General features: G+C 39.2%; 1 protein-coding gene and 1 pseudogene across 1 annotated transcript; both read left to right on the top strand.

Annotated features, from left to right (window-relative positions):
* Positions 1-5,702: 5,702 nt before the first annotated feature.
* LOC130072599 (major histocompatibility complex class I-related gene protein-like) lies at positions 5,703-21,853 on the top strand (annotated as a pseudogene).
* LOC130072603 (E3 SUMO-protein ligase ZBED1-like) lies at positions 13,950-16,165 on the top strand. Its single transcript, XM_056237785.1, has 2 exons — positions 13,950-15,189; positions 15,482-16,165. The coding sequence occupies exons 1-2, from the start codon at positions 14,096-14,098 to the stop codon at positions 16,134-16,136; spliced, it is 1,749 nt and encodes a 582-aa protein (XP_056093760.1). The 5' UTR covers positions 13,950-14,095; the 3' UTR covers positions 16,137-16,165.
* Positions 21,854-27,572: the final 5,719 nt, after the last annotated feature.

Genomic DNA, 27,572 nt, shown 5'->3' with positions numbered 1-27,572 from the left:
GGCTTCACAAATGCTTTGCTGCATACCTCGGTTGTAACGAGTGGTTATTTCAGTCACTGTTGCCCTTCTATCAGCTTGAATCAGTCGGCCCATTCTCCTCTGACCTCTAGCATCAACAAGGCATTTTCGCCCACAGGACTGCCGCATACTGGATGTTTTTCCCTTTCACACCATTCTTTGTAAACCCTAGAAATGGTTGTGCGTGAAAATCCCAGTAACTGAGCAGATTGTGAAATACTCAGACCAGCCCTTCTGGCACCAACAATCATGCCACGCTCAAAAATTTCCACACTTTAGGCCCCTTAGTGCCAATTGGGCATCGTTTAAATGCCACGGCCTACCTGAGCATTGTTTCTGACCATGTCCATCCCTTTATGGCCACGATGTACCCATCCTCTGATGGCTACTTCCACCATGTCACAAAGCTCTAATCATTTCAAATTGGTTTCTTGAACATGACAATGAGTTCACTGTACTAAAATGGCCTCCACAGTCACCAGATCTCAACCCAATAGAGCATCTTTGGGATGTGGTGGAACGGGAGATTTGCATCATGGATGTGCAGCCGACAAATCTGCGGCAACTGTGTGATGCCATCATGTCAATATGGACCAAAGTCCCTGAGGAATGCTTCCAGCACCTTGTTGAATCTATGCCACGAAGAATTGAGGCAGTTCTGAAGGCAAAAGGGGGTCCAACCCGTTACTAGCATGGGGTACCTAATAAAGTGGCCGGTGAGTGTATATATATATATATATATATATATAGCAAGAGCATTACATCTAGCATTCAAGTCAAGTCCCCTTTATTTTTATATGGCGCTTTTTAGCCTACAATACAGATTATTTCAAGGCAGCTTTACAGTGATAACAGGAAAATAATGCAACAAAGTTTGCTTCTCCTTTACAGCAGATCTAGAAAAAAAATAGTGTCATAATCAAGCTTAAGTATGTTCAGTGATGGTTTATTTTGTTGTAAAAAAATATTAATTTATCTAATTTATATATAGCTTGCTCTGGATAAAACAGTGATGTCATCGTCCAAATGTCATTCATGCACAAACTATTCATTGAGCACTAGCAAAAGTGTTTGTTTGGGAGTTGATGGCAGCAATCTTCCACTAAATTATGGCACGGTTCATGTTTTCAACATGAATGAAACTGCAAAATGTCTTCTTTAATGTGAATTTTACATAAAACATAATAAACCTATAGCCTATAAATATCGTTAATAATTTTGGCAAATAAATTTGAAAAAATGCCATGTATCCCCCTTAAAACTGCACAACTGTATAGTAAAACATTAATTAATAAAAGTGATAGTAAATGCGTCTAAAAAAGACTGACATGATTGTTACAAATCGCATTGTCTGGGGGCTCTGAAGAACTCAGAACTACTGTTAGCATAAAGTTATAAGGTAAAAATAACTGCCATTAAATTATAGTATCTTACTACTATGCAATTAGATAAACTGTTCATTCATTACATCACTTTACCTCTGTCTTTATCCCCTTGTAGCCTCTTCTCTTTGGCACTGTATCGCAGGCTATAATGCTAATTTCAATGTGTCATGAAAATTCGGCCATCCGTCAATGAGGTAACTTTCACCGTGTCTCGAGCTGGCTCGAGCTGCCAGGCCCGTTTCTAGTGCTTGAGTGTGTTAAGCGCCCTCAAACGAAAGCAATGCTGTCAATTGGATGCGGCGAGGGGCGACGCTACACAACAAATGACCAACAGTAAACTGATCGCGGGCGCTCTCTTTCTGACGCACTTCAAGCGCTCGCTGGGCGGAGGAAAATTGATGCGCTGGACCGGGGACTTAGTTAAGTTTTTGTGGAGTTGGTTTGCTTTATTTTGTAGTATTTCGAATTAATGGTTTTAAAATAGTATTAGTAAAAATAAAAAAATAAAAAAATTTCACTCGTTCACTCATTTTGGCGCCCCTGTTGAGTGGTGGCGCCCTTAGCATTTGCCTATACCGCCTATGCCACGGGCCGGCCCTAGGCTATAATAGAATAGCAAAAAAAGACTTCTCATACAAAAAAAGAAAAATAACACAAACTCATTTTCCAAAACTGTAAAAGGTTATATAAAAATAGTACATTCATCAATTATTTTATGATAAACATATTACTGTCTTAAGTGAAGTCATTTATAGTTATACACGCAAATAATAATAATTATTATTATAGCCTATTACATTTATTAGGCTACATTTATTAGGCTACATATTTAGAAGGCACTTTTATCCAAAAAAGGAACAAAGCAATTCGTCAAATGTCATTCATAATACAGGTTAGACAATAATAATTCAGGGCTTAGATAATCACAAATAAACACAAGATTTTGACGTATATCCAAGGGTTTGTGCGAAGTGTGGAGCGCGCACTGCATGACGGAGGCACCCTCTCATTAATATTAAATTACATAAATCAAAATAAAATACTATTGTATATAGAAGGAAAGAAAACAAAAAGTAATAATCTCAACAAAACTTATTTTGTGAGTGTCACATTAGAACACAACTGTGTGGTCCTGTCCATGTAAAATACAAAATGACTTTCAGGCTTTTGTTCAGTGCCACATTTAATACCATCTAGGGCACATGGGCATTGCAAAGATTTTTCTAAATCGTGCTTAATATTTGCTTAATATTTTCGCTCCGCTCCTCGCTGTGCTCCACCATTTATAAAATCCTACAATAGCCTCTTCCGGTGCCTGTTCTTCTCTGTTCTGTTTAGTTTTGAAATATATGATCGTCTTTCTTGCGGTCTGTGAAGAGAGATAAACAGGTGTAATATGCTTTAATGAATTTTAAAGAACATTATCAAGGGATTCACATATGATTTCACACACACACCAACACCAACAGAATTCTTATAGGTTGATCGTTTTAGAGAATAAAAACATGACAGAACTGATAAAACAGCAACAGGTTCACATTCACTGCACTCTTCTTCACTGTATCGCCACACACAGAAACACATGTAAAACATTTGCACTTATATGATGGGAATTATATCTCACAACAGGTCATTAGTACTTACGAGCTTCGAGTTCCAGAGTTTCGTTCAGTCCAGTGAAGAATAACTACAATATTTATAATAACCACGATAATGAGACCAAGCGTAGGCAGCATATGAGGATGCTTGAACACACAGAGAAACACACACATGAATGAATGAAAAACACAATGAATATTGTAAAAAAAAAACAATACAACAAAAACAAACCTAAGAATAACAACAGAAAACAGTAAATTTTCATGTGTTTGGCCTCTAAAGTAAGTAAAATATACATGTAGAAAAATTAGCCAGGTTTTTACTGTTCCACTTGGTCTTATTTACCATCAGAAACTTCTGGATTGTCTCAGTCAAACTCTTGTGCTTGACCACACAGCTGTACCGGTTCTTCTTCCATTCGTCTGGAAGGACATACAGGGTAACAGTCCTCTGGAAGGTCCCGTCCTCATTTGGAAGTGTGTCTCCAGACTCCACTAATGTACTATAATCGCTCATAGCTTGTCCATTCTTCCTCCATGAGATGCTTGTGTTTCTGAAGCGAAAGCCTGTGACGTGACATGTGTAATAGTCTTCTTTCTTCTGCAGAGACACTTCAGGAGGCTCTAGAAGTAAACACAGAACAGGGAACAAAACTGAGAACAGAGAAAGAAACAAATGCACTCTATACTTATCACAGTTTAACAATCTCTAATGCTACGTTCACACCGGACGCGAATAGCGCGTCAGGCGCGAGTGATTTCAATGTTAAGTCAATGCAAAGACGCGTTAAGCCTTGTTTACTCGACGCGTCCGCACGAGCGCGAGTCTCCGCTGTCTGCGCGCGCACCTCTCCAAAAACGGACGAGGCGTTTATACTTGACGCGCTCGCCGTTGTGCTATTCTGTGAAACGACAGGGGGCGACTCGGAGTATTTCTCCTCTAAAACACCAGGAATCAGCAGTGAAGAAGTAGTTTGCCGTTTATTAGTAGTTTATTAATTGCTGATTCATATAAAAAGAGTAATAAATGCAGTAGGTTTATTGTACTTTCACTGCATGTAAACTAGTTAAACAACTGAAGCCTTATTGAAGAGTGTTTAAACTTTAATTTCATCAGCAGGGCTTACTTCTGCTATTGTAGGCTTATTTTGTAAATATAAGCAGTTTAGACAAGTGCAAACTGGGTGCTTAATGCAAATGTATTCCTATTCACAAAATGAGAGGCTTTTATGGTCGCCCATCAATGCAAATGTCTCTGTGTATAGAAGGATCATAAACATGCTGGTACAGATGTACCAGTTCGGCCAGATTCGGCTCGAAGTCGTTCATCTTCGGATGCGGCGCCGCACGCGATGTTACAAAAAGTGCCGTGCACACCGCCAGGCGAAATGGGGTCTTGCGCACCCAACGCGCACGACCGCCCACACCGCAATGACGTCATTTTTGCCTCGCGGACCTTCGCGCTCTTGCGGACGCGTCGAGTATAAACAAGGCTTTACGCGCGTAAAAAATTCCTGCGGCGCGAATAACCCCTCATTTACACTGCACACGTCTGCGGCGCATTACGGCTGCAACACAGTTTTATTCCGTCCTTCACACAGTGCCAACTCACACCAGGAGCATTTCAGAAGCGAAGCGACTGGATGCGCGAGACCACGTGATTTGCCTGTCCGGCGTGGTTTTTCTTGATTTTTGTGTGTCTACCTACAGTCTATGGATTTTACCAAGGATATATTGGTGTGTAATACAATTGGGATTCTGCACAGGGTGTTTATTATGAAATTGACAGTGTTTTTTTACTTTTATTTTGTATTTACGGTGCGGCTTGGACGCGGTGTCCGTCAAAAATAGACTAGGCGCCTATATTTAGCGAAGCGGCGCGGAGAGCCGCTTCTGGGAAGCTTCTGAAACGCGCCGCTTCGCGGCCGGTGTAAACACACGCATTGACTAGGATGGCCGCGATCAGCTCCGGTAGCCGTGTCGCAGCCGTAACGCGCCGCAGACGTGTGCAGTGTAAATGAGGGGTGAGGCGTAGAGCGCAGCGCGGTAGACGCGAATACGCCTCATTCGCGCGTCAAGTTCGCACGAATGGCGCGAATTGAGCGTCTGGCGCGTGACGCGCGAATGGTGCATTTTGTGCATTCACGCGTTTGACGCGAATTCGCGTCTGCCGCCCGAGTTGAAAAATCTGAACTTCTGCGTCAATTCGCGCCGCGTTAACCAATCAGCTACCTAGCTGCTTGCTGCTGTCACGTGGTGAAGTATCTGGATGCTTCAATAAATTATTTTGTAATTTGACGGTGGTTCTAATGTAGTTCTAATGCACAACAAAGCAAATATTTTATCACATAAAACTTGATTTCAATATAGGCCTATGAGACATTTTCATTTTGTATTGAATGCTATTTATTCCATATCTAGATTAGGCCTATATGAAATATTATTATAATGTAAAGACAACCAACATTCGTGTCTGGACAGTGATGTGTGTGAGAGAGAGAAAAATCACAGGACAGATTAATCACTTTTGGAGGCTGGCTCCATTTATCATCAAAACAAAAATAAATGACAGATTAGGTGGATGAGGGCGAGGGTGATCCTCGCTCCGATGCGGGACAACAGGTCATCAAGCTGGGCGCGGGACAGGCGGAAGTACCGCTGACAGCGGCCGTCATCCAGGCGCAGCTCCTGGAGCGAGCAAATGGTGAAACTCGCCACACTGGGTTCGCCTTTGAAGGGTCTGGTGGACACAAATACGGCGACGATGACCCCTACGGCGCCGTTCTGCTCTCGTATTCAGAATATATGCTATTCAGAGCAAATACAGAGTGGTGACTCTCTCGATGAATGCGCGATCAACATAAAAAAAGATGGCCGCCAACGGGTTTCGATTCTGACGCGCGTAAATTTCGCTTCAAAGTTTTGTTTTTTACGCGCGTCAATTTCGCTCGTGACGCGCGAATGGATTCAAAGTGGTCAAGCGTACAACTAGACGCGGTAGGCGCGAATTTGACGCGCTATTCGCGTCCGGCGCGAGTGATTTCAATGTTAAGTCAATGCAAAGACGCGTTACGCGCGTAATAAATTCCTGCGGCGCGAATGAGGCGTAGAGCGCGGCGCGGTAGACGCGAATACGCCTCATTCGCGCATCAAGTTCGCGTGAAAGGCGCGAATTGAGCGTCTGGCGCGTGACGCGCGAATGGTGCATTTTGTGCATTCACGCGTTTGACGCGAATTCGCGTCTGCCGCCCGAGTTGAAAAATCTGAACTTCTGCGTCAATTCGCGCCGCGTCAACCAATCAGGTACCTAGCTGCTTGCTGCTGTCACGTGGTGAAGTATCTGGATGCTTCAATAAATTATTTTGTAATTTGACGGTGGTTCTAATGTAGTTCTAATGCACAACAAAGCAAATATTTTATCACATAAAACTTGATTTCAATATAGGCCTATGAGACATTTTCATTTTGTATTGAATGCTATTTATTCCATATCTAGATTAGGCCTATATGAAATATTATTATAATGTAAAGACAACCAACATTCGTGTCTGGACAGTGATGTGTGTGAGAGAGAGAAAAATCACAAGACAGATTAATCACTTTTGGAGGCTGGCTCCATTTATCATCAAAACAAAAATAAATGACAAATTAGGTGGATGAGGGCAAGGGTGATCCTCGCTCCGATGCGGGACAACAGGTCATCAAGCTGGGCGCGGGACAGGTGGAAGTACCGCTGACAGCGGCCGTCATCCAGGCGCAGCTCCTGGAGCGAGCAAATGGTGAAACTCGCCACACTGGGTTCGCCTTTGAAGGGTCTGGTGGACACAAATACGGCGACGATGACCCCTACGCCGCCGTTCTGCTCTCGTATTCAGAATATATGCTATTCAGAGCAAATACAGAGTGGTGACTCTCTCGATGAATGCTCGATCAACATAAAAAAAGATGGCCGCCAACGGGTTTCGATTCTGACGCGCGTAAATTTCGCTTCAAAGTTTTGTTTTTTACGCGCGTCAATTTCGCTCTTGACGCGCGAATGGATTCAAAGTGGTCAAGCGTATAACTAGACGCGGTAGGCGCGAATTTGACGCGCTATTCGCGTCCGGTGTGAACGTAGCTGCATAGATTTATCAAGCTGTCTGATAAAACATGGTTTATCTGGATCTGCACATGCAAGAAAAATGGTCACACTATAGTTTAGAGTCCAATTCTCACTATTAACTAGTTGCTTATTGGCATGTATATTACTAGTATATTGTTTATTAGGAATTATATCAGCACATATTAATGCCTTATTCTGCATGATTCTACATCCTTTAATATCTAAACTTAACAACCTTACTTACTATTAATAATACGTAATTATGAGTTTATTGAGGCAAAAGTCATAGTTAATAGTGAGAATTGGACCCTAAACTAAAGTTTGACCGAAATAAATAATCATCTGGTAACTCTGATACTGTACTTGTTTTCTCAAAAGTAGCTTTAGACAAATGTAAGAGCTCCTTCAGCCTGTAAACACATTCATAATTATAGTATTCTTGTAAGAATCTAAGTTGTGTTCTGTCATTATTCCACATCATGACTGTAGGATGGGCCTGTGGTACAGATGCATTATATCTGCCCTCCTTCAGGTCCAGTGAGATGAAATCCTCTCCATCATAACCGTGCTGATCAAACCCATGTGAGTCTCCAGTCTCATCATCATAATCACATCCATGCATCCTCTGATACGTATGAACACCTGGAAGAGAGAGTGGGATACTGTTCTTCTTCTTTTTTTTTTACATACAAGCTAACTTTTTGATTTTATAAATGAAGTGTAAGTAAGAGATGATGTACAAATAAACTCCTTCAGAGTGATACAAGACTCCTCCTGATCACCCTGTCAGGGTTTATTTTGTGATAACAACTGACTGGATGGATTTACATTATCCCATTTATTACACACCTACTTGCCTCTCAAGTATATAATTAGACATGAAATATTGATTTGAGTTGAAATATTGTATTAGTGGTCGGGGCTAACAAGTTATTATGGGGTGTTTTGCTTGTTTCGACTGATTGGTTGAATTTTCTGTACAGCATCATGGGTAATGTAGTTTTCAACATACATTCCTTTGATTATTTAAAAAAAAAAAATTGAAAGAATGCGGGCTGGCAGCTTCAGCATACATAAATACCATCGATTACCAACCTCAGTTCACAGTAGGCTTGTCTTTAACGGTTTAAAATATATAGTTAAAAATAAAAGTAAAAATTATGAAGAAAATGAATGGAGTTTTTACTTTCAGAACCAGACTATTGGACTCTATACAGCAATGCAGCTTATTATCGGGGAATAACTGTATTTTCTCTCTCACCATGTGTCTGACTGAATCGCTGCATTATAATAGGAATGTTGTCTTTGTAGATCTGATGTACATGTTTTCTAATCTCAGTGTCTTCTGTCCACAGTTCTCTAGATGCATACTCCACCATCCAGTCCTGTCTGTGAATCAGCTTCTTTATATTACTGTCATAATAATCAATCCGTTGATCATCCAGTGTCGTTACAGCAAAAAACTCTGGAGTTCCTTCAATCATCCTTCCATTTATTGCAGTGTATGTGGTCATAAACCGGTGTAACTCTGAACAAACATTGAACACACATTCAACAACACTAAAAACACAACACAAAGCTCCCAAACTGGTAAATACACACAAATACAGTGTCATAAATCAAATTACTATTAGTAACCGAGACACTTCATTCAGTTTTTTTCCTTTTAATTCACTATGAAATCAAAATGTGCAATTCTTGTTTTTTTTAATATAATTTTGTATTATTTATTATAAATGATTTATTTATCTGTGCACATTTGTTCGTAATCTTTAATCGCCCTACAATTGTTCTTGTTCCAGAAGCCGTTTTACTCGGATTTACGGCACTATAGGGAGGACAAGATGAGCGCAACTTTCATTTCAAATCAATAACTTTTGCACAGATAACTAGTGTATCTTTCACAGAACACCCGCAGAGGAAGTATTTTCTTTCATTTAGCTACAAAATGTGCATAACTTTAGTCATTCATACAGGACTATAATCAGACTTGTTATAGTTTTGCTGTTTAAATTGACCAGCCTGCGTCACACAGATCGACGACGCCATTAGAAAATACTGAAACGATTTCAGTGTAGCTTCAACAAATAAATCCTGCTTTTCAGCCCAGGACAGAAACAATAAGAACTACCCAGCTAACAGAATTTTGTTATAAGAACGTTCTCTAAATATTCAGTGTTGGTTCTGGGAACGTGAAAAATGTTCAGTTTTCTTGACGTTAGAGGAACGTGTTTTAAAAGGTATAATGTTCCTCAAACGTTCTTTAAACGTAATTTTCTATTAAAAATTCAACATGATAGTAATGTTGATTTCTAACATTCCAAGAACATAAAAATGTCCAGTTTCCTGAATGTTACTACACAGCAAAAACTCAAGAGTGTTAAAGTGTTAAATTAACACTGAAGAGTGTTAAAGTTAATGTGCTATTTAAGTTATTGATTGAGTGATGATTGAGCATTATTGAAGACACCTGATAATAAAAAGCAGAATCACTGAAGAAGAAAAATCAAAGTTAGTCACCATTATGGGGATCAGTGTTTGATTTAGTTGGGCAGTTGACCTTTACATGTTTAACTTTAGAATTTGTTTGGCTGCTGTACATGAGTTATGACAGCCAGATGAACAAAGAGAAAAGGTGATCTGATGGTGTTGGTTATGTTAACGTGATCATAATTTCACAATCATATGACCTGAATCACCGAACTCATTTAGTCCTAAACTCTGACATAGATGTAGATTGGTCATTATCGTTTCAAAGTGAGTTAACAGCATAAAATCCCGATTTTTCAATATAATCCAAAAGATTTCTTAAAAGTTGTTCTGATCAAAAGTCGTTGAAACTGGAAATTTGTTTGGACACACAGATATCAATAATCAGCCTGTGATTCTCAACAATGGTGACAATAATAAAGCACGTTGCAGTGCATTCTGGGTGCCACCAATCAAAACTCATTCATAGCTCCCATCATACATTGCGGTATGAATAAATTATGATCTGAATTGTCTTAGGAATGTCCTTTTCCTAATCGAATATTCTTTTTGTCACCATTGTTGAGATTCATACACTGAATCTATATGTCTGTGTGTGCCTGAAAGAGAGATTTTTTTTTTTTATCAGAACAACTTTTAAGAAATCATTTAGATTATATTGAACAACCTGGAATTTATAAAGTTGAATCACTTTGAATCTGTAATGACCAATATACATTCTAATCAGAGATTAGGACTACTTGAGTTCAGTGATTCAGGTCATACGAAAGTGAAATTATGATCACGTTATAACATAACCAACACCATCAGATCACCTTTTCTCTTTGTTCATCTGGCTGTCATAACTCATGTACAGCAGCCAAACAAAATCTAAAGTTAAACATGTAAAGGTCAACTGCCCAACTAAACCAAGCACTGATCTCCATGATGTTGACTACAATTTGAGTTTTCTTCTTCAGTGATTCTGCTTGTTATCATCAGGTGTCTTCAATAATGCTCAATCATCACTCAATCAATAACTTAAATAGCACATTAACTTTAACACTCTTCAGTGTTAATTTAACACTCACATTTTAACACTTTAACACTCTGGAGTTTTTGCTGTGTAGCAAAATTCAGGAACCTGGACATTTTTATGTTCTTGGAATGTTAGAAATCAACATTACTATCACGTTGAATTTTTTAATCGAAAATTACGTTTAAAGTACGTTTGAGGAACATTATACCTTTTAAAACACGTTCCTCTAACGTCAAGAAAACTGGACATTTTTCACGTTCCCAGAACCAACACTGAATATTTGGAGAACGTTCTGATAACAAAATTCTGTTAGCTGGGTAGTTCTATGAGCCTGGCTATTATAAAAGATATTTGAGAAAATATTACATATCAGATTTAAAACATCTTATTTTCCGTCAGTTCAACTCACGGAAGTAGATGAACGCCTTGCTGACCGAGAATTCATCATTTAAATGACTTTACAAAATTAATCTCACCTGAGTAAACCAAAGGTAGGCCTACAACGAGGAAGAAAATGATGAACTTCTTCATTATGGATGAAAATCATTAATTCTGACCCAGAAATCTTTGTGTAGTTACAGAAGAGCGCTGTAAAAACTCTTTAGCCTTTGGTGCATCTGTATCAACAGGTAAAACTGGTTACTGAACTGTAATCACTGCAGCTCGAGAGAAACAGCCATAATACGGAAGTGTAGGGAGGAAACTTGTATTCGTAGGTTGTCGTAACTCGCTCAATAACTGGTTATACCTGTTGATTCAGATGTGGCAAAGGCTAAAGAGTTTTTACAATGCTTTTCGACGACTACACAAAAAACTGTCAGTCAAATACATGGATTTTCATCTGCAATGAAGTTCATTTTATTCATCTATGTTCCTTTTGTTTATTCAAGTGAGATTCATTTTGCAATTTAAATTGAATGATGTATTCTCCGTCAGCATGGCCTTCAGCTACTTCCGTGTGTTGAAGAGACGTAAAATTTTTAATAGAACAGATTTAATTATATAAAAGTATATAAAAAGTAAGCTAAGAATTTCAGTTGGGATTAGTCTCAAATTCAAGTCATGTCAAATATATTTATATAGCGCTTTTCACGATACAGATTGTATCAAAGCTGGTTCACAGTATCAATCAAAACAACTTAACAGTGCTTGTTTATTACTGGAAAAACACATCCAAGTTTGGTAGAGCTGATCAGTGGTATGATGGGTCATTTAATTTGAATATCCCCAACTGAGCAAGCCAAAGGCAACAGTGGCAAGGAACCGAAAAACTCCATCTGATGACCAAAAAAAAAAAAAAATCAATTAATATTCATTTGGAGGATGAAACTGTATGTGGTGTTTAATCATGTTTGATATCTTTATGACTTTGTTTTGTTTAATGTTAGTTTAGAGTATCAGAGGTTTATGACCACATACACTGGAATAAATGGACAGACGATTGAAGGAACTCCAGAGTTTTCTGCTGTAACGACACTGGATGATCATCAGATTGATTATAATCAGAGATGCACCGATTCCAATTTTCTAGGCCGATCCCGATTCCGATTTTTCCTCGAGTTTGACCTGCCGATACCGATTTTAGCCGATTCCGATTAAATTTTTTCAAACCACTTTACAGCACACACAAATATTTATTTTCTATCTTCTCTTTAATAGAATAGAACATTTTTTTTAACAGATAATCGCTACAAAATAGAACTATATAAATTACTCCTGGTGTGGGAAATTCACACACATCTAAAGTGCAGTGTTATGGAAGAACCATTTCCTTTTCACATCCAATATCCAACTAAAACAATTTGATATTTAGTATAAAGATATTTCTCTCACACACACACACACACACACACACACACACAGGCCTATTGCAATCACTTGTACATCAATGGCAAGGTTTATTTCTCACACAGTTCTTCTCTCATCTGGCACATGTCCAGCCAAGCTAAACAGGACAAGTGGGGCATGTCCAGGGAAACGATTGGGAAATAATAAAAACAAGTTTAAATGGGTAAATTTTCTATAAATATTTTTGTCTCTTCATTTTCTTTCTGACATAGCCTAGCCTACTTCAGTTCTTGTTAAAGCACAACAGACATGCAAATTCTGTGCATTTTGGGCACTTTTTGGATGAAATCATATTTATTTTGTCCATCAAAAGTGAGCTTTCACTTAAATTGAGCGCAGCAAAAATGGACTCGATCGGCGCTGAAGCCCGCGCTTCACTGTTGCTCACGCGACCCTCACGCGCTTCTCCGGCTCCCGGTGTGAATGCACTCATTGATTAACATGCACGCCAAACAAAAATAAAACGCGCTGCTCCCGCTTGCGGTGTGAAACGGCCGTAATTCATGAGGTTTCCTACATGTGCGCGTTTCGTGTGCACGTAATGCTGATGTTGCGCGATGTTAATCATGCGGCGCCCGAGTGCATTTGACCGGCATAAAATCGGATTATGTCAGACTGACCGGCCGGTCGCCGATCATGGCCGATCACGTGAAAACCGGCCGATTCCGGTCACCAGCCGATCAATCGGTGCATCTCTAATTATTATGACAGTAATATAAAGAAGCTGATTCCTAAACAGGACTGGATGAAGGAGTTTGCATCTACAGAACTGTGGAAAGAAGACACTGAGATCAGAGAAGAAGTTCAGCAGATCTACAAAATCAACATTAATTTTCTAATGCAGCGATTCAATCAGTCAGATGGTGAGAAAAAAAGGCTTAACCCTCTGGGGTCTGAGGTGTTTTTGGGGCCATTTGGATGTTCTGTGATGCCCTTACATTTGTGCTTTTTTCAGTTATTTATAAACATGTTAATGGCAAAGGTGTAAATTCACTCTATATAGCACAAACAGGGCTACCATAATCTGTGAGCAACTTGTATGTACATTGTTTGTATTTTTAAGAGAATATTGTTTATGCGTGGTTATTGAAAAAAATTAAAATGAAAGCTGCTGAAATAAGACCACAAAACAAATACTAAATATGTGTCCACAAGACTTTTGACAAATGGATGTTGACGCTTCGAGTTCTGGCTTCAAAATGATCTGAAAATCATCCTTCCTAATCATTCACATAAACCAATAGATTGTTTTAAATTGTGAAAAACATTTTTTTGTTTGCCAAGGCAATATGCAGATGGGCGGAACGGCCCAACCCCTATCATGAATATTAAGTGGTTCTCAGACAGTGACCCTACATAATAATGAGCCTTTCATTCAGGGGTGTCACACAAGAAATAATGCAAGGACAATATATATATATATATATATATATTGTCATTGCATTCTTTCTTGTATATATATAGCCTAAATATATATATATATATATTAGGGCTGTCAGCGTTAATGCATTAATCGCGATTAGTTAAAAAAAATCCATAACGCGTTATTTTTTTTAATCGCATTTCAAGGAACGCCTTTTTGTCCCTTTGATTAGCCCGTAGTCAGCCCCTTTGGTTTGTGAAGCGGTAAAAAGTGATGGATAGAAAAAGTACGACCGGATTTTTAAACAGCCTGTTTAACTTTAAAAAAAAAACAGACGGTTCCGTTGACAACACTAAGGTACAATGCAGCATTTGTTTCAAGGAGTTCAGCTACCATCGGAGCACGTCAAGTCTAAGTTACCACCTCCAGGCGAAACACCCCGGTGTTTCACCTGACGCCTCCCCGCCAAGCCACCCGCAGCCTCGCCAAAGAACTATTCCTGAGTGCGGGCGTCGCAGCAGACCCTTGGATGAAAATAAGTTAACCACAGCGATCGCCAGATGGGTGGCAACTGATTGCAGACCAGTCAACATTGTTGAAGATTCGGGTCTCAGGGATGTAATCAGGTTGGCAAGTTCTGAACCGGCTTACATGTTACCATCGCGGGGAACAATTGTTGCTCGCATAGAGGAGCTTTATGAAGCTGAGAAACAATCTAAAATCAATCTCCTGCGAAATGCAAATGCTGTGGCATTAACCGGGGATCATTGGACGTCAGTAAGAAACCAGAATTATCTTGGAGTTACTGCACACCATATAGACGCTGACTGGAAGTTGCATTCGTTTGCTTTAACGGTTAAACACTCAGAAGAACGGCACTTTGCAGAAACATGTGCCGAACAATTTTCTGAAGTTGCAGAGCAGTGGGAAATTGCGGGGAAGGTGACAACAATTGGCACCGACAGTGCCCGTAATATGACAGCAGCAGCAAGACTCCTGCCATACGAGCACATGCCGTGCGTTGCGCACAGTTTACAGCGATCGATCACAATGTCACTCCGTGACAGTGGTCTTGAGAATGTCTTGGCAAAATGCCGCAAATTGGTTGGACATTTTAAGCATAGTCCAGCAAATGCAGCTGAATTGCGAGCACAACAAGAGAAGTTGGGACAGCCACAGGAGCCCCTCATCCAAGATGTTTCCACCAGGTGGAACTCCACTCTCAGCATGATCACCCGGCTTCTGAGAAACAAGGACCTTGTCAAGGCTACACTTGAACTCCATCAACAAAGAGGCACACCAGCCATGCTGACTAATGCAGAACTGGAGAAGATCGAAAAGCTTGAAACACTCCTTGAACCATGCAGGTAAATATTTTGAATTTGTTTTGTTGAAAATTAAAATGTGACTGATTTATTAGTCTCTCTTTAATCATTTAGTTATTGCTAAAATTAGATGCTGCTGCTTTTGTAGCTTTAAACATTGGTTATATGAATATGAAAAGCACTGTAAGATGAAGAGGAGGAAGGCCTACTACACACATGCTCTAAAAATTTCGTTTTTAGAATTTTATTTCACTGGAGCTTAACTTCATCCTTTTTTTTTTGTTTTTTTTTTTTTTATTACTGGTCATTGATTGCACTTTATGTTTCTTGGCAGGTATGTGACTGAGCTTTTAGGAGGAGAACAGTACATATCCTGCTCCGTGGTCCTGCCTGCACTGTGTCATTTGTTCCGGTTGATGACTGCTTCTGACGATGATCCAGGTTATGTGCTCCGGTTTAAAGCGGCCTTCACATCTGACCTATCAAAGCGAAAACAAAGCACCAATCTCCAGTGGTTGAAAGTGGCAACAGCGCTTGACCCCAGATTTAAGGATCTGAAATGCCTTCCCAGATCTGAAAGGGAGGAAGTCTGGAAGTTGATTAAAGAGGAGAGTGCCCAGCAACCTGAGCCTCGTAGAGAACCTGAGCCAGGTCCACCTAAAAAGAAGATGCACTTTCTGTTAGCTGCTGCATCAGATTCAGATGACGAAGAAGACCCAGCATCTGACACGTCTGTGGATCGGTACAGAGGTGAGCCCAGCATCTCCATCGATGACTGTCCATTGGAATGGTGGTCTGGACACGCAAGGGCCTACCCAACCTTGGCACCTCTAGCACAAAAATATCTGGCTACACCTGCAACAACGGTACCGTGTGAAAGACTGTTCTCACTCTCTGGTCACATCTTGCAAAAAAAGAGAGCAGCACTGTCCACTGCTAATGTCAACAGACTGGTGTGTATTAGCAATTGGGTTAAAGAAAATAAATAGGAGAGACAACTTAGAACTCAAATAGTTCTGAATCTCATGTCCAATCATGCAATATTTTTCATTTCATCTTACTGTCATTTGGACTTTTTTTTTCATCCATGTGCAGCACAGGTTAATTACAAGGATGACATTCTTCATTTAAAACTAGAAAATGTTACAAATATCCCGCTGTGGCCGTCAATGTTTTAGACTGTTCTGTTTGTCATAACGCGAGTTAGAAATTTCCTACCAGTGTTACATATCACTTGATTGCTGTTATTTCCAGCTAGGAATTGTTTTGCTAATGATGTTATTGTTTATTTTTGAAGTAGCTTATGAGAGTGGCCTGATAAATGTAATCTCTCAAAGTAAGCACTGCGTTACTTTATTCCTCCTAATATTTGGAAGTTGGTCTACATTGCACCTTTTTTTTAATAAAAAAAGGTCAAAAAGGAAATTGTATGTGTTCTTTTGATTCCCAATGAAAACTCTGGTAAGATATACTACATTATGGGCTTAGAACTGCCTTGATATGCAAAATAACAGAATTTTACACGTGCAATTCAAACCGCGATTAATCGCAGTTAACTATGAAGCTTCTGCGATTAATTGCGATTAAAAAAATTAATCGTTTGACAGCCCTAATATATATATATATATATATATACACACACACACACACACATATATATATATATATATATATATATATATATATATATATATATATATATATATATATATATATATATATATATATACAAACAATCAAAATATAAATGAAAGCCAAAAGCACATTTTTAGTCATACCTGGAAACAAATTCTAGTCAAATGCTATATGGGCCATTCTACAGAATCTTGAAAAGAAAATAGTCTTTTTCCATAAATGTCTTATAAAGTATTATTTTTTAAAGTAGACCAATACAATAAAAATAAACCAGTCGCATTTCAAAGTCGTTCGCGAAATGACCGCCAGGTGGCGCAAAGGGACATTTATCAAAACGTAAGTGGGGCTAATGTCAATTAACAGTAAGGATGAAATTCTACAAGTTATGGTAATTTGCAAATAAGCCTACAACAAACATTTATTTTTAAACAAATATTTTTAAATATGCAACATGCACGTTTAAACAACAAACAATACAATCTGAACCAGCGCTTCTGCTCCTGTATTGAGACATGCAGCGCGTTGCAGTTACGATCCGGGTTCCAGTGGCCTTAATACATTCACGGCTTTTTAAAATGTCACAAAGCGTTTTGAGATGGTTTTGAATGAAATATTGAAGTTTATAATTAGGGTATTTTGGCACACCACGCCGAGTGGCTATGCATTATTCTAAAATCTGGCTTTATTCTGGCATGTTGAATTAGAGTTTGACAAACGCGGCGGCGCGTTCATTTGAATTTATTTTTCTCATAACAGCTAAAAGAACTTACTGCGTAATTGTTGGTCATACAGATAAGATATCATCTTTTAAAACTGTAAAAGGTCTACTTTTATTCATGTAGGCTAAAGTAGGCCTACACTCACAGGCTAACGACAAAACGTTTTCTCGCTCATGACAAACAAACGTTTGGGCATTTCTCAGTGAGAAAATTCATAGCCGAGTGGTAGAACTGACGGTTCGATCATCAAGATGACACGGGTTCAAATCCCGAACAAACATGGTCTATTGTAAATTTTATATTTATTAATGCAGAGAGATTTGTGTAGCTCTAAAACTCTGGTACACCATACAGTTTTTTGCTTATATTTATAAAATAAAATTACCATGCATTTCCATTTTACACTAAGGAACAATAGTATCCAACAGAACGACTTTGCATCTGTACCAATCGTATGAGGCCAATCGTAATTTCAAAAGCAGTTCTGTAAAAAAAGTAATTTTATATATATAGCCAATATATATATATATATATTTTATTAGGCCTATTATTATTATTTTTTTGATTCCCTACAACCTAGAGTTTTTAAAAACATGGTTTTAAGTAAAGTGTGATTTGCCAGGGGGACGGGGATTTCCTTCTGGTCTAAACATCCCTGCTTCTGCTGAATTATTTGAATCCCCACACCCCTCCCTCCACAGTAATCAATGCTATAGGCTACTTCACCAATAGACCATATCAAATATAAAATAGAGATATGCAACAGAACAAGCACGTTTAAACAACGATAAACAATAAAATCAAAACCAGCGTTTCAGTTGTCCATAGTTCAAGTGGCCTTAATGCATGCACGGCTTTTCAAAATTTCACAAAGCGTTTTGAGATTATTTTGAATGAAATATTGAAGTTTATAATTAAGTGTTTTGGCAGACCACGCCGAGTGGCCCTATGCATTTTTCTAAAATCGGGTTTTATTCGAACTTTTGCTAACGACAAAAGTTTATCTGTCGTCTCTGTCTCCGGGAACTGCGCGTCACAAAAATGAACCGAAAGCCACTTCAGCTCAGTCACTATAAGAAATCGGCTCTGTCTAATGCCTTTAAATGTCTAAATATTCAGGCTAATAAATGTTATCTGATTATGTAATCCATATGAAAACGAGAGGTACAGAGGATCTACTCAAACATGTAGCCTATGTAAGCGCTTCCCAATGAGAAAATGACAAGGGTGAAAATCTCGCTCTAATGAAATGTAGCAGGCTAAATCGCCCTGAATTAAAATGTAAAAACAGATCAAATAATGTATTTGTCGAAATGTTGCGATATTGTTTCATTTAAGTTCATAATTATTCTATAGGCCTACATGTTATTTAATTTAGCAGCATTACCACGAAGCACCGTGGTTCGATATTTATTTGAATAATAAAAAAAATAATAAAAACTTAATTCACAAATTGCATGCCTGGTTGAAAGGATCCAAAGATCCCTGTAGAATTTAATATTAAGTTGAACATTTTGTTCATGACAACAAATGAACATGCGTTTTTTCAGATTATATTTAGTTTTGCTTGGAAAAAGCTGGCCCAAACCAGTTTTATTTCATCAATTATTGAAATAATGAAATATTTAGTAATAAACTTTTATGACAGAAAATTCACTAGGCTACATGTAACTTAAATCATTTAATTCCTTCATTATCAACACTGTCTAGAATAGCGATTTAAGTGTGAATTACGACTTCTCTTTGTGTTAAATCAGCCTCAGACTCCGATAGCCTGTGGGGGGTTGGGGGACAGTTCAGTGCTGTGCGCGCAGGACAATAGGCCTAGGTGTTAATGTTCCTCTTTCATATGGAGAGCGAGGGAGACTAAATAAACTTGTTAAAAAGAGATTCAGCGCGAGAGAGGCAAAGAAAAACGCATGTTTTAATTTAATTATGTTGCTTTGGACAATTTTCGTTTTGTAGGCCTACTGTTTTAATTGTTTAATGTCATTTATTTGGCAATACAAATTTAAAATGTCGCAAGAATAATATTAGCCTAGTGTTTCTTATTTTGCATCGCAAAAGAAATAAACTCTAAACCCGATGCAACCCTGTTTTAAATAAAAAAAAACACTTTATTTAAACCTTGAAATGTTCGAACTTGGTTTCAAACTTAAGTAATTTTAGTGTTCTTTTACATTACACAATAATTTAGCAGACTAAAGACGAGCTTCTTCATTTTCATTTTCTGATGCAATCGGCTGACAATCTTCCTTCATCAGTTTGTGTCCTTTGTGCAGCGGCTGCGGTTCTACTGGAATGTAGCAAATTTATGTTGTAATGATAATTAAACAAAACTCTTGACTTTAAATAAGTAAACAGTTATAAACAGTTAGCTATTTAAGCATCAAGAAGGTAAAATATAAACGCTGTTGGCCAACATCGGTTAACAACATGTATGCCACATTGAGATTCGATCTCGGGTCGATTGAAGCTCCCTGAAGCTCGTGTTGATGCGTTGATCACTGAGCCACCGTTTGTACGCTGTTAGAGTTAAAGTCTTATGCTTTTGTAAAGCTTCATTGATGTAGCCTAAATGTTTTTATTGCAATGTTTTATGTTTTCATTATTTATTCAATTTCATTTCAGTATTTCAGCCTAATTTCAGTATTGTGGTAATGAATTATTTTAACTACGTTTCACTTGTTGAATTCATCTGCTACCAGCTTTCAATCGCTCTGAATGAGCAGCAGATTACGCATTAGAGAGAATAAACGAACACTTTTCAGAGTCTATGATTGTAGCGCCTCTTAGCGGTAAAAGGTAGCAAATACACCCCACATTTTACCGCCGCGGTGGAACGGCTGATGTGGGCGTTGTCATGGCTTTCCTCTACATTTGCGTTTGAATAGCGCGCGTTCTCCGTGGGCGTGTCAGATTAACGCGTAATGAAGTGTAATGAGCTGGGGGAAAAAAATTCTGACAGCACTCTCTTTTCATACAGATTACATAAACTGAGAATATTTGTTTTTTATATAAATTACTTCATTGAAAAGAAGAGAATTCAAGCTTCATAAAGAAAAATCTCTCGTGCCTGTGTGACAAGTATTTGCAGAGTTAGAGTTAATTTTTCGGACGCGTTTCAGAATGGACTGCACTGACAGAGAGAAGGCAAAACTCGCATCATGTTTATTTTTCTTCATTTGACAAAAAGCACAACACTTTGTTTTTATTGTGAGTATACAGAAAAATAATATACACTAAACAGGATCGACTGATGTATAACACTTACATGTAAGATTAAAATCAACAGAGTATTTTGAGTCTCTTTTGCACTGATAAGAAAAAAAGTCTGCCTATCGCGCCGGCGCGATAGCCGACCCCAGGGGGTTAATGCTAAATTTTTTAATGTGAAAAAGTACATTGTGCATTAAAAAGAGCAGATGTTGTAATTTTTTCTCTCCCACATCCCTTTTCTTCTTCAGGTGTTCATACGTATCAGAGGATGTATGGCTGTGGATATGATAACACTGGAGACTCACATGGGTTTGATCAGTACGGTTATGATGGAGAAGATTATATGACGCTGGACCTGAAGGAGGACAGATACATCTCATCTGTAGCACTGGGATTTCCCACAATGATGAAGTGGAATAATGACAGAGAACAGCTTGAATTTCTGAAACAATACTATGATCATGTGTTTACTGGCTGAAGGAGTTCTTGAAGTTAAAGAGAGCAGATTTAGAGATAAGAGGTACTTGTTCAGACATTCATTTTGTTCAACACGTAGATCTTTTTTTTTAATATAGTATTTTATTATATAACCATTTATTATAATAATAAGTCATTAACACATCTTTCTTTTCTCCTACATTGCTTCATTATATATAAAACATAAAAACTCAGCACAAAAAAGTTAATCATGGATAAATGTTAATGATTTGATCTGAAGTATTCAATATTTTCCTCACATTTATCTCAATCTTTTTCAGCTCCTGAAGTGTCTCTGTAACAGGAGAGTCTCTTTTCTCCAGTAGAGTGTCATGCCACAGGTTTCTACCCATCAGGAGTGACTATTACCTGGTTCAGAAATGGACAGGAGCACTATGAGGATGTGGATCTTGGAGAGCTTCTGCCAAATGAGGACGGGACCTTCCAGAAGACAACTAGTTCAGTTGTGAGGTGGAGCACCAGGGAGAAACCATCCAGAAGACTGACCATGAGACCAAGAGTAACTACAGTAAGTTGTTAATACTGCGGTAGAGTGTTTTTATGGTTATCCCTCTTAATTTCAATGATTTCTGTCACGAGGTTGGAGGAACGAACCCAAGCGCAGACAGCAAATAACTCAAAATGGGGTTTATTGATGACAAAACAGAAAACAAAACCCACGATGGGGCAAAACAAGACAGGTTAAACCAGGGGTGCCCAATCCTGCTCCTGGCGATCGACTGTCCTGCACAGTTCATCTCCAACCCTAATCAAACACACCTGCCTTTAATTTTCAAGTTATCCTGACGTGCTCTGAAGATCTTAATTGGTTGCTTCAGGTGTGTTTGATTAGGGTTGGAGATGAACTGTGCAGGACAGTCGATCGCCAGGAGCAGGATTGGGCACCACTGGGTTAAACTAATAAAACACCTTTACAAAACAAGACGGTCAACAGGTACTCACAGCTTGATACGATAGACAAGATTCACAGAACGTTTGACAAGGATCTTGACACAGTTTTGACAATGAACCGACAAAGGACAGCAAACACAAGGGGATAATATAGGGAGACACTAATGACACGAACAGGTGAAACTGACGTGACAATAATGACAAGACGATGATAACAAGGGGGCGGGGTTACGTAACAAGACAACACAAGCACATGGCCCAAGCAAAAGGCCATGTGCTTGTACACAAAACATGGGTCTGCCATGATCCTGCCACAAGACTAGAGAAATCAAAGACATGATGGCAGAATCATGACAGAACCCCCACCTTAAGGAGCGGCTTCCAGACGCTCCCCAAAGGGACACTAAGCACAAGGCAAGACAGAACGTGACATGGACAAAAACCAACAAAACATAGCGAACATCAACAACGGCATACATGAATAAACTGTAACAGGTTTAGGGTGAAACATCAAAAACAACATACAAGGCAGGGGAGGAGGAGGGAAAACAGAGTTCATGGGGGGAGGTCCAGGGTGGATGGGAGGACTGGGGGTCTTGGGTCCACGGGATGAGGGCTGAGGACGAGGACTCTGGGCAGGTTTAGACGGAGAAACACGAGGAGAGGTCTTGGGGAAAACAGTCCGGGGCTTAATGATGACAGGGACGGCCGGGGAACTCATACAGGTACTGTAGATGACAGGACAGGAAACTTGACTGGGAAAACAGGAGGCAACAAAACAGGTGGGGTAACAGGCGGTTGAAGAGCAGGAACAGGCACCAGGCTCTCAGCAACAGACCTGGAACCAGCGCTCCCTGATGAAGAATCGGCCTCGGAACCCGCGCTCCCTGAAGTCGAATCGGACTCGACACTCTCCATCTCCAACTCAGTAACGTTAGAGGCGTCGACTGTAGTCGACTCTAGGACAGCGCTTGCAGTAACAGGCTCTGGAACAGCGCCTGCAGTAGCGGGCTCAGGGGCAGCGCTTGTAGTAGCGGGCTCTGGAACAGCGCTTGCAGTAGGACGGAAGGCTCCCCTCCTCCTCCTCTTTCTCCTAGGTCGGGAAGCAGAGACCATAGCCGGAACTGAGACGGGTTGGGGAAGCACAGCGGGAACTGTGTCGGGCAAAGGAGGGGCTTTCTCTGGCAGGATAGACTCCGTCGCCGAGGACTCTGAAGGAGAGTCCCACGAGGACCGTCTCCCTCGTTTCCCTCGAAGACCGAAGGATGGAGTGCCAGGAGTCGTGGGGGAACCAGCCTGGTCCCCAAGCGTCGCAACGCCTATCATTCGACCTTCGGGAATGATAGGTAGGCAGGCAGAAGGTAGGCAGGCAACCAGACTTCTTCAAAGGGGTCCGGACGATGCTTGGCAGAGAAGGACAAACGTTCTGCTGGGTTCTTCTTTGGTCGGTTCATTCTGTCACGAGGTTGGAGGAACGAACCCAAGCGCAGACAGCAAATAGGGAGACACTAATGACACGAACAGGTAACACTGACTAGACAATAATGACAAGACGATGATAACAAGGGGGCGGGGTTACGTAACAAGACAACACAAGCACATGGCCCAAGCAAAAGGCCATGTGCTTGTATACAAAACATGGGTCTGCCATGGTCCTGCCACAAGACTAGAGAAATCAAAGACATGGCAGAATCATGACAGATTTCACCTGATATCACACTCTTATACGTCTCTGCCCACCTTGTGGACAATACAAGCCTTTCCTTCCGCCGCAAGTCATTTTACCAAGTTGTAATTTAGGAAGACAGTGATATTAAGAATTACATTCAATATACACCTTATTTATGATACATACCATATACAGGCGAGCAGAAGTGTTTTTTCAAAGAAATCCATGCTAGAGAAAATCACTTAGCGCGTCACTGCTCGCTTGTATATAGTCATAATTTGTTACATTTATATAGCGCTTTTCTGGGACCTCAAAGCGCTTCACATATGGAAGGGGGGAATCTCCTCAACCACCACCAATGTGCAGCTCCACCTGGATGATGTGACGGCAGCCATATTGCGCCATTTTCTGATCTGCTCTTATTTCTCTTTTATTCTAGTGGCTTCAACAGTTGTAGGATGTGGGGAATGTACGGAGCCCCTAAAGGGACATGGTGATGGGAAATCATATGGAAGGAAAAATGAGATGTCAGTGCTTTTGCCTTCTCTCCCAAATGTTGGGGAGTTTCTCTGGGGATCGCAAAACTTTTACATGAGAACCCAAAGTTTCTCTGGGGAAAGGCAAAAGTTTTATAAGAGAACACAACGTTTTTCTGGGAACACAAAACTTGTGAGCGAATGCAACGTTTCTTTGCAATAATTTTGTGAGAGAACGCAAAATCATTGAAATATTTTTTTTTCAATCACAATTTCCCTTAGGACCCTTGGCCCTCCTGGCCAATGACACAAGCATTCAAAAGTCTGGATTTACAGAGACATGTTAATCCATTTGTTATAAATTCCAGTAAGGTGGAAATAAATAGAGCCAACGCTTCACTTTTGAATATACACACACACGTGCTGATTGGACGCAACTGACAATAGTTAAAGAAAGCTATGACCATTTCAAAAAATGGTCATAGCCAAAAGTTTGTCTTCAAGCAACATTTCAGATAAAGAGATTTGCAGAACTTGCTGTTTTTTCATTTCAATATATAATTCCATGATTTGGATTTGGAATTATGGCTGTTTCAGTAGCCATAAAAAAAATCATGTAATTAAAAATGTCCTCATTTAATCTTTATGACATTACTTTGCAGAAACTAAAGTTTGAGCAGACGATCTGTCAAAATGAAAAGCAGAGCTAAAGTGACAAATCTTTGAAGAGTTTCCTCCAATCGTCTGCACTTTCTCCAGATTTCCAGCATGCTTGTGGGACCAAAACATTAGGGGTGTGCAAAAAAATCGATTCACATTTGAATCGCGATTCAATCTTTACCGATTCAGAATCGATTCATAGAATTCCAAAAATCGATTCATATTTTTTATTTATTTATTTTTTATGGCGTGCACGGGCGGAGTGGCAATCGGGTGAGTCGGGACTTTTACCGGTGGTTCGGTAGTGTTTCGAGGCTGCGAGGGCCGGTCTGATAAATAGTTACATTGCAAGTTCTTGCCGCCCGCTGGTCAAACTGTGCAGCCTCTCTGCTCAACCCGTAAATAAATGCATCGATCCGCTGATTATGTTTGAGTTCTTAATGGTCTGTAGATCTTTTGCCAAGCGTGTCAGAGGTTACGGGTTCTAAACCGCACTCGTATACAGGGCCGGTTCTAGACATTTGGAGGCCCTAGGCAAAATTCATGTTGGAGGCCCCCCACCCCCAATAAAAAACTCTTGAAACAAATATGATTCCTAACCTTTTAATTTATACAACATTTAATTTTAAATGTTTTTACTTACACAGTACATAAGTTTGGACACATTACTATTTTTAATGTTTTTGAAAGAAGTCTCTTATGCTAATCAAGCCTGGATTTATTTGATCAAAAATACAGATAAATAATAGTGAAATATTATTAAATAGTTTGGCTATTTTACTACTTTAAAATATATTTATGTGATGCAAAGCTGAATTTAGTGTAATGTGATCCTTCAGAAAACTTTATAATATTCTGATTTATTATCAAATGTTAGAAATGGTGCTTAATATTTATTTTATAACCTGTGATAGTTTTTTTCAGGATTTTTTTTTTATTATTAAAAAGTTGTTTAAAAAAAGTCTTCACTATCACTTTTTATATATTTAACACATCCTTGCTGAATATTCCTGTTTTTCTTTTTTGTATTTTTGATCAAATAAATGCAGGCTTGTAGAGCATAATAAAAACATTCTTTCAAAAACATTAAAAATAGTAATTGGTCCAGCCTTTTTACCAGTAGGCTACTGTATGTACATATTAATCAAACTTCATCTAAGGTAATCTCTTTTTTGTTTAATGAAGATTTTATTGTTATTGTTATTTTGCTGTTTTATTCAATTTATTCACAGTTCCAGAATACCACTTCAGTGATATATGCTTTTATCATTTTTTTCATAGCTGGTATGGGCAGGATTTTCCCCTCCCATTTAATAGATATTGACTGCAGAATGCAGATATTGTCATATTATTAATATAAGTAGGCCTAATATGATATTATGCATTGCATTGCTAGCTTAAATATGCTATACACAAATGAAGTGGAAGAGAAAGACACGATCGCTACTGATTAGAAAAAAAATTCTAAACTGATATTATTGGCGTAAGTAGGCTGATGTCAGACAGGGTATAATCTAATCATCAGCAGAATTTAGAAGATAGACCCATGATCCTTTATTTGAAACATTTAAAAATGTTGTAGTGTGTTGGCTTTTTAACTTTGAATACAAACGTCTTGTCTTTTACTTTTGTAGTGTTTTTAGTCAGCTCCCGACGTGATGTTATTCATTGTTGTACGCGCAAATTCAAAGCGTCGCGTCTGGGCACGGTAATGACGCTCGCGCTCTTTTAAACTCGTAATAAGGCGGTGAATGATTTTTCCAGAAATTACGCTGATCTACAGTACAAGTTTATATTTAGAATACATTGCAATCACTCCAAAATAGATGACGACAACGCACACACCTGCATTAGAGCTGTGCTTCTGTGCGTGCCTATTTAGGCTTTTGCTTCGCAGCACCTGATGGGCTGGCGTTAATGTGACGTAATGTAACAGTCTATGGTTAAGATAAACATCGTCACTATTTTTAGTTAATTAATAAATATTGAAATAAATTGTAGATAGGACATTTGTAAAAAAAAAAAAAAAAAAAAAAAATGTATCCCTCTGTCTGGGCCCCATCCCGCCAGTCGGGCCCTAGGCACGTGCCTAGTTTGCCTTTGCGTTAATCCGGCTCTGCTCGTATAGTTTTTTCTCTCTCTCATCAAAACCGAATATGTTCATCACGTTTGTGTGCATTTTATTTTGAGATTTCACCGGAACCACAACGGCGATATGAAGCGCGCGTCCGAGTGAAGACTGCGCGAGCCACAGAGAACACTGTATCCATGACACTGATAGCAGCGACAACGAGCGCTGACAGCGCTCAGCTTGATTTCAAAAACAACAGATCTCTTATTTAATAGCAAACTAAATAAATGCTCTGCTAGTTAACTGGAGATACCCGCAAATTACGCCTATGAACGACTTCACTGGATCTAAACAAATCAATCTAACCATAGATGTTACCAGTAGCGGTGGCTTTTTAAAATCTATTTAAAACTATTTCGCAAGGGTTCTATGACATTAGTATATTTTTAGGAAGTTCAATGTGCCCAGTCGAGTTCACATTTCAACAGTCAGCCTGGTAGCTGAAGTAGTCCTTAAACCACATTTAGCATAATTGTTTGTTTGATCTGACTACAGCACTTTAAAGCTAAATGTAAAAGCTTTTTATT

Source organism: Rhinichthys klamathensis, unplaced genomic scaffold (assembly GCF_029890125.1).
Source record: "Rhinichthys klamathensis goyatoka isolate OS25496 unplaced genomic scaffold, OSU_Roscu_1.1 h1tg000498l_1, whole genome shotgun sequence".
Lineage (NCBI taxonomy): Eukaryota > Metazoa > Chordata > Actinopteri > Cypriniformes > Leuciscidae > Rhinichthys > Rhinichthys klamathensis.
This window is presented reverse-complemented; position numbering and strand designations above follow the sequence as displayed.

What these genes read in the sequence shown, in the direction of transcription:
- LOC130072603 (XM_056237785.1), top strand. Translation starts at nt 14,096, where the DNA reads ATGGATAGAAAAAGTACGACCGGATTTTTAAACAGCCTGTTTAACTTT. An exon ending in ACACTCCTTGAACCATGCAG is followed by an intron (nt 15,190 to 15,481) that starts GTAAATATTTTG and finishes GTTTCTTGGCAG; the next exon opens with GTATGTGACTGAGCTTTTAG.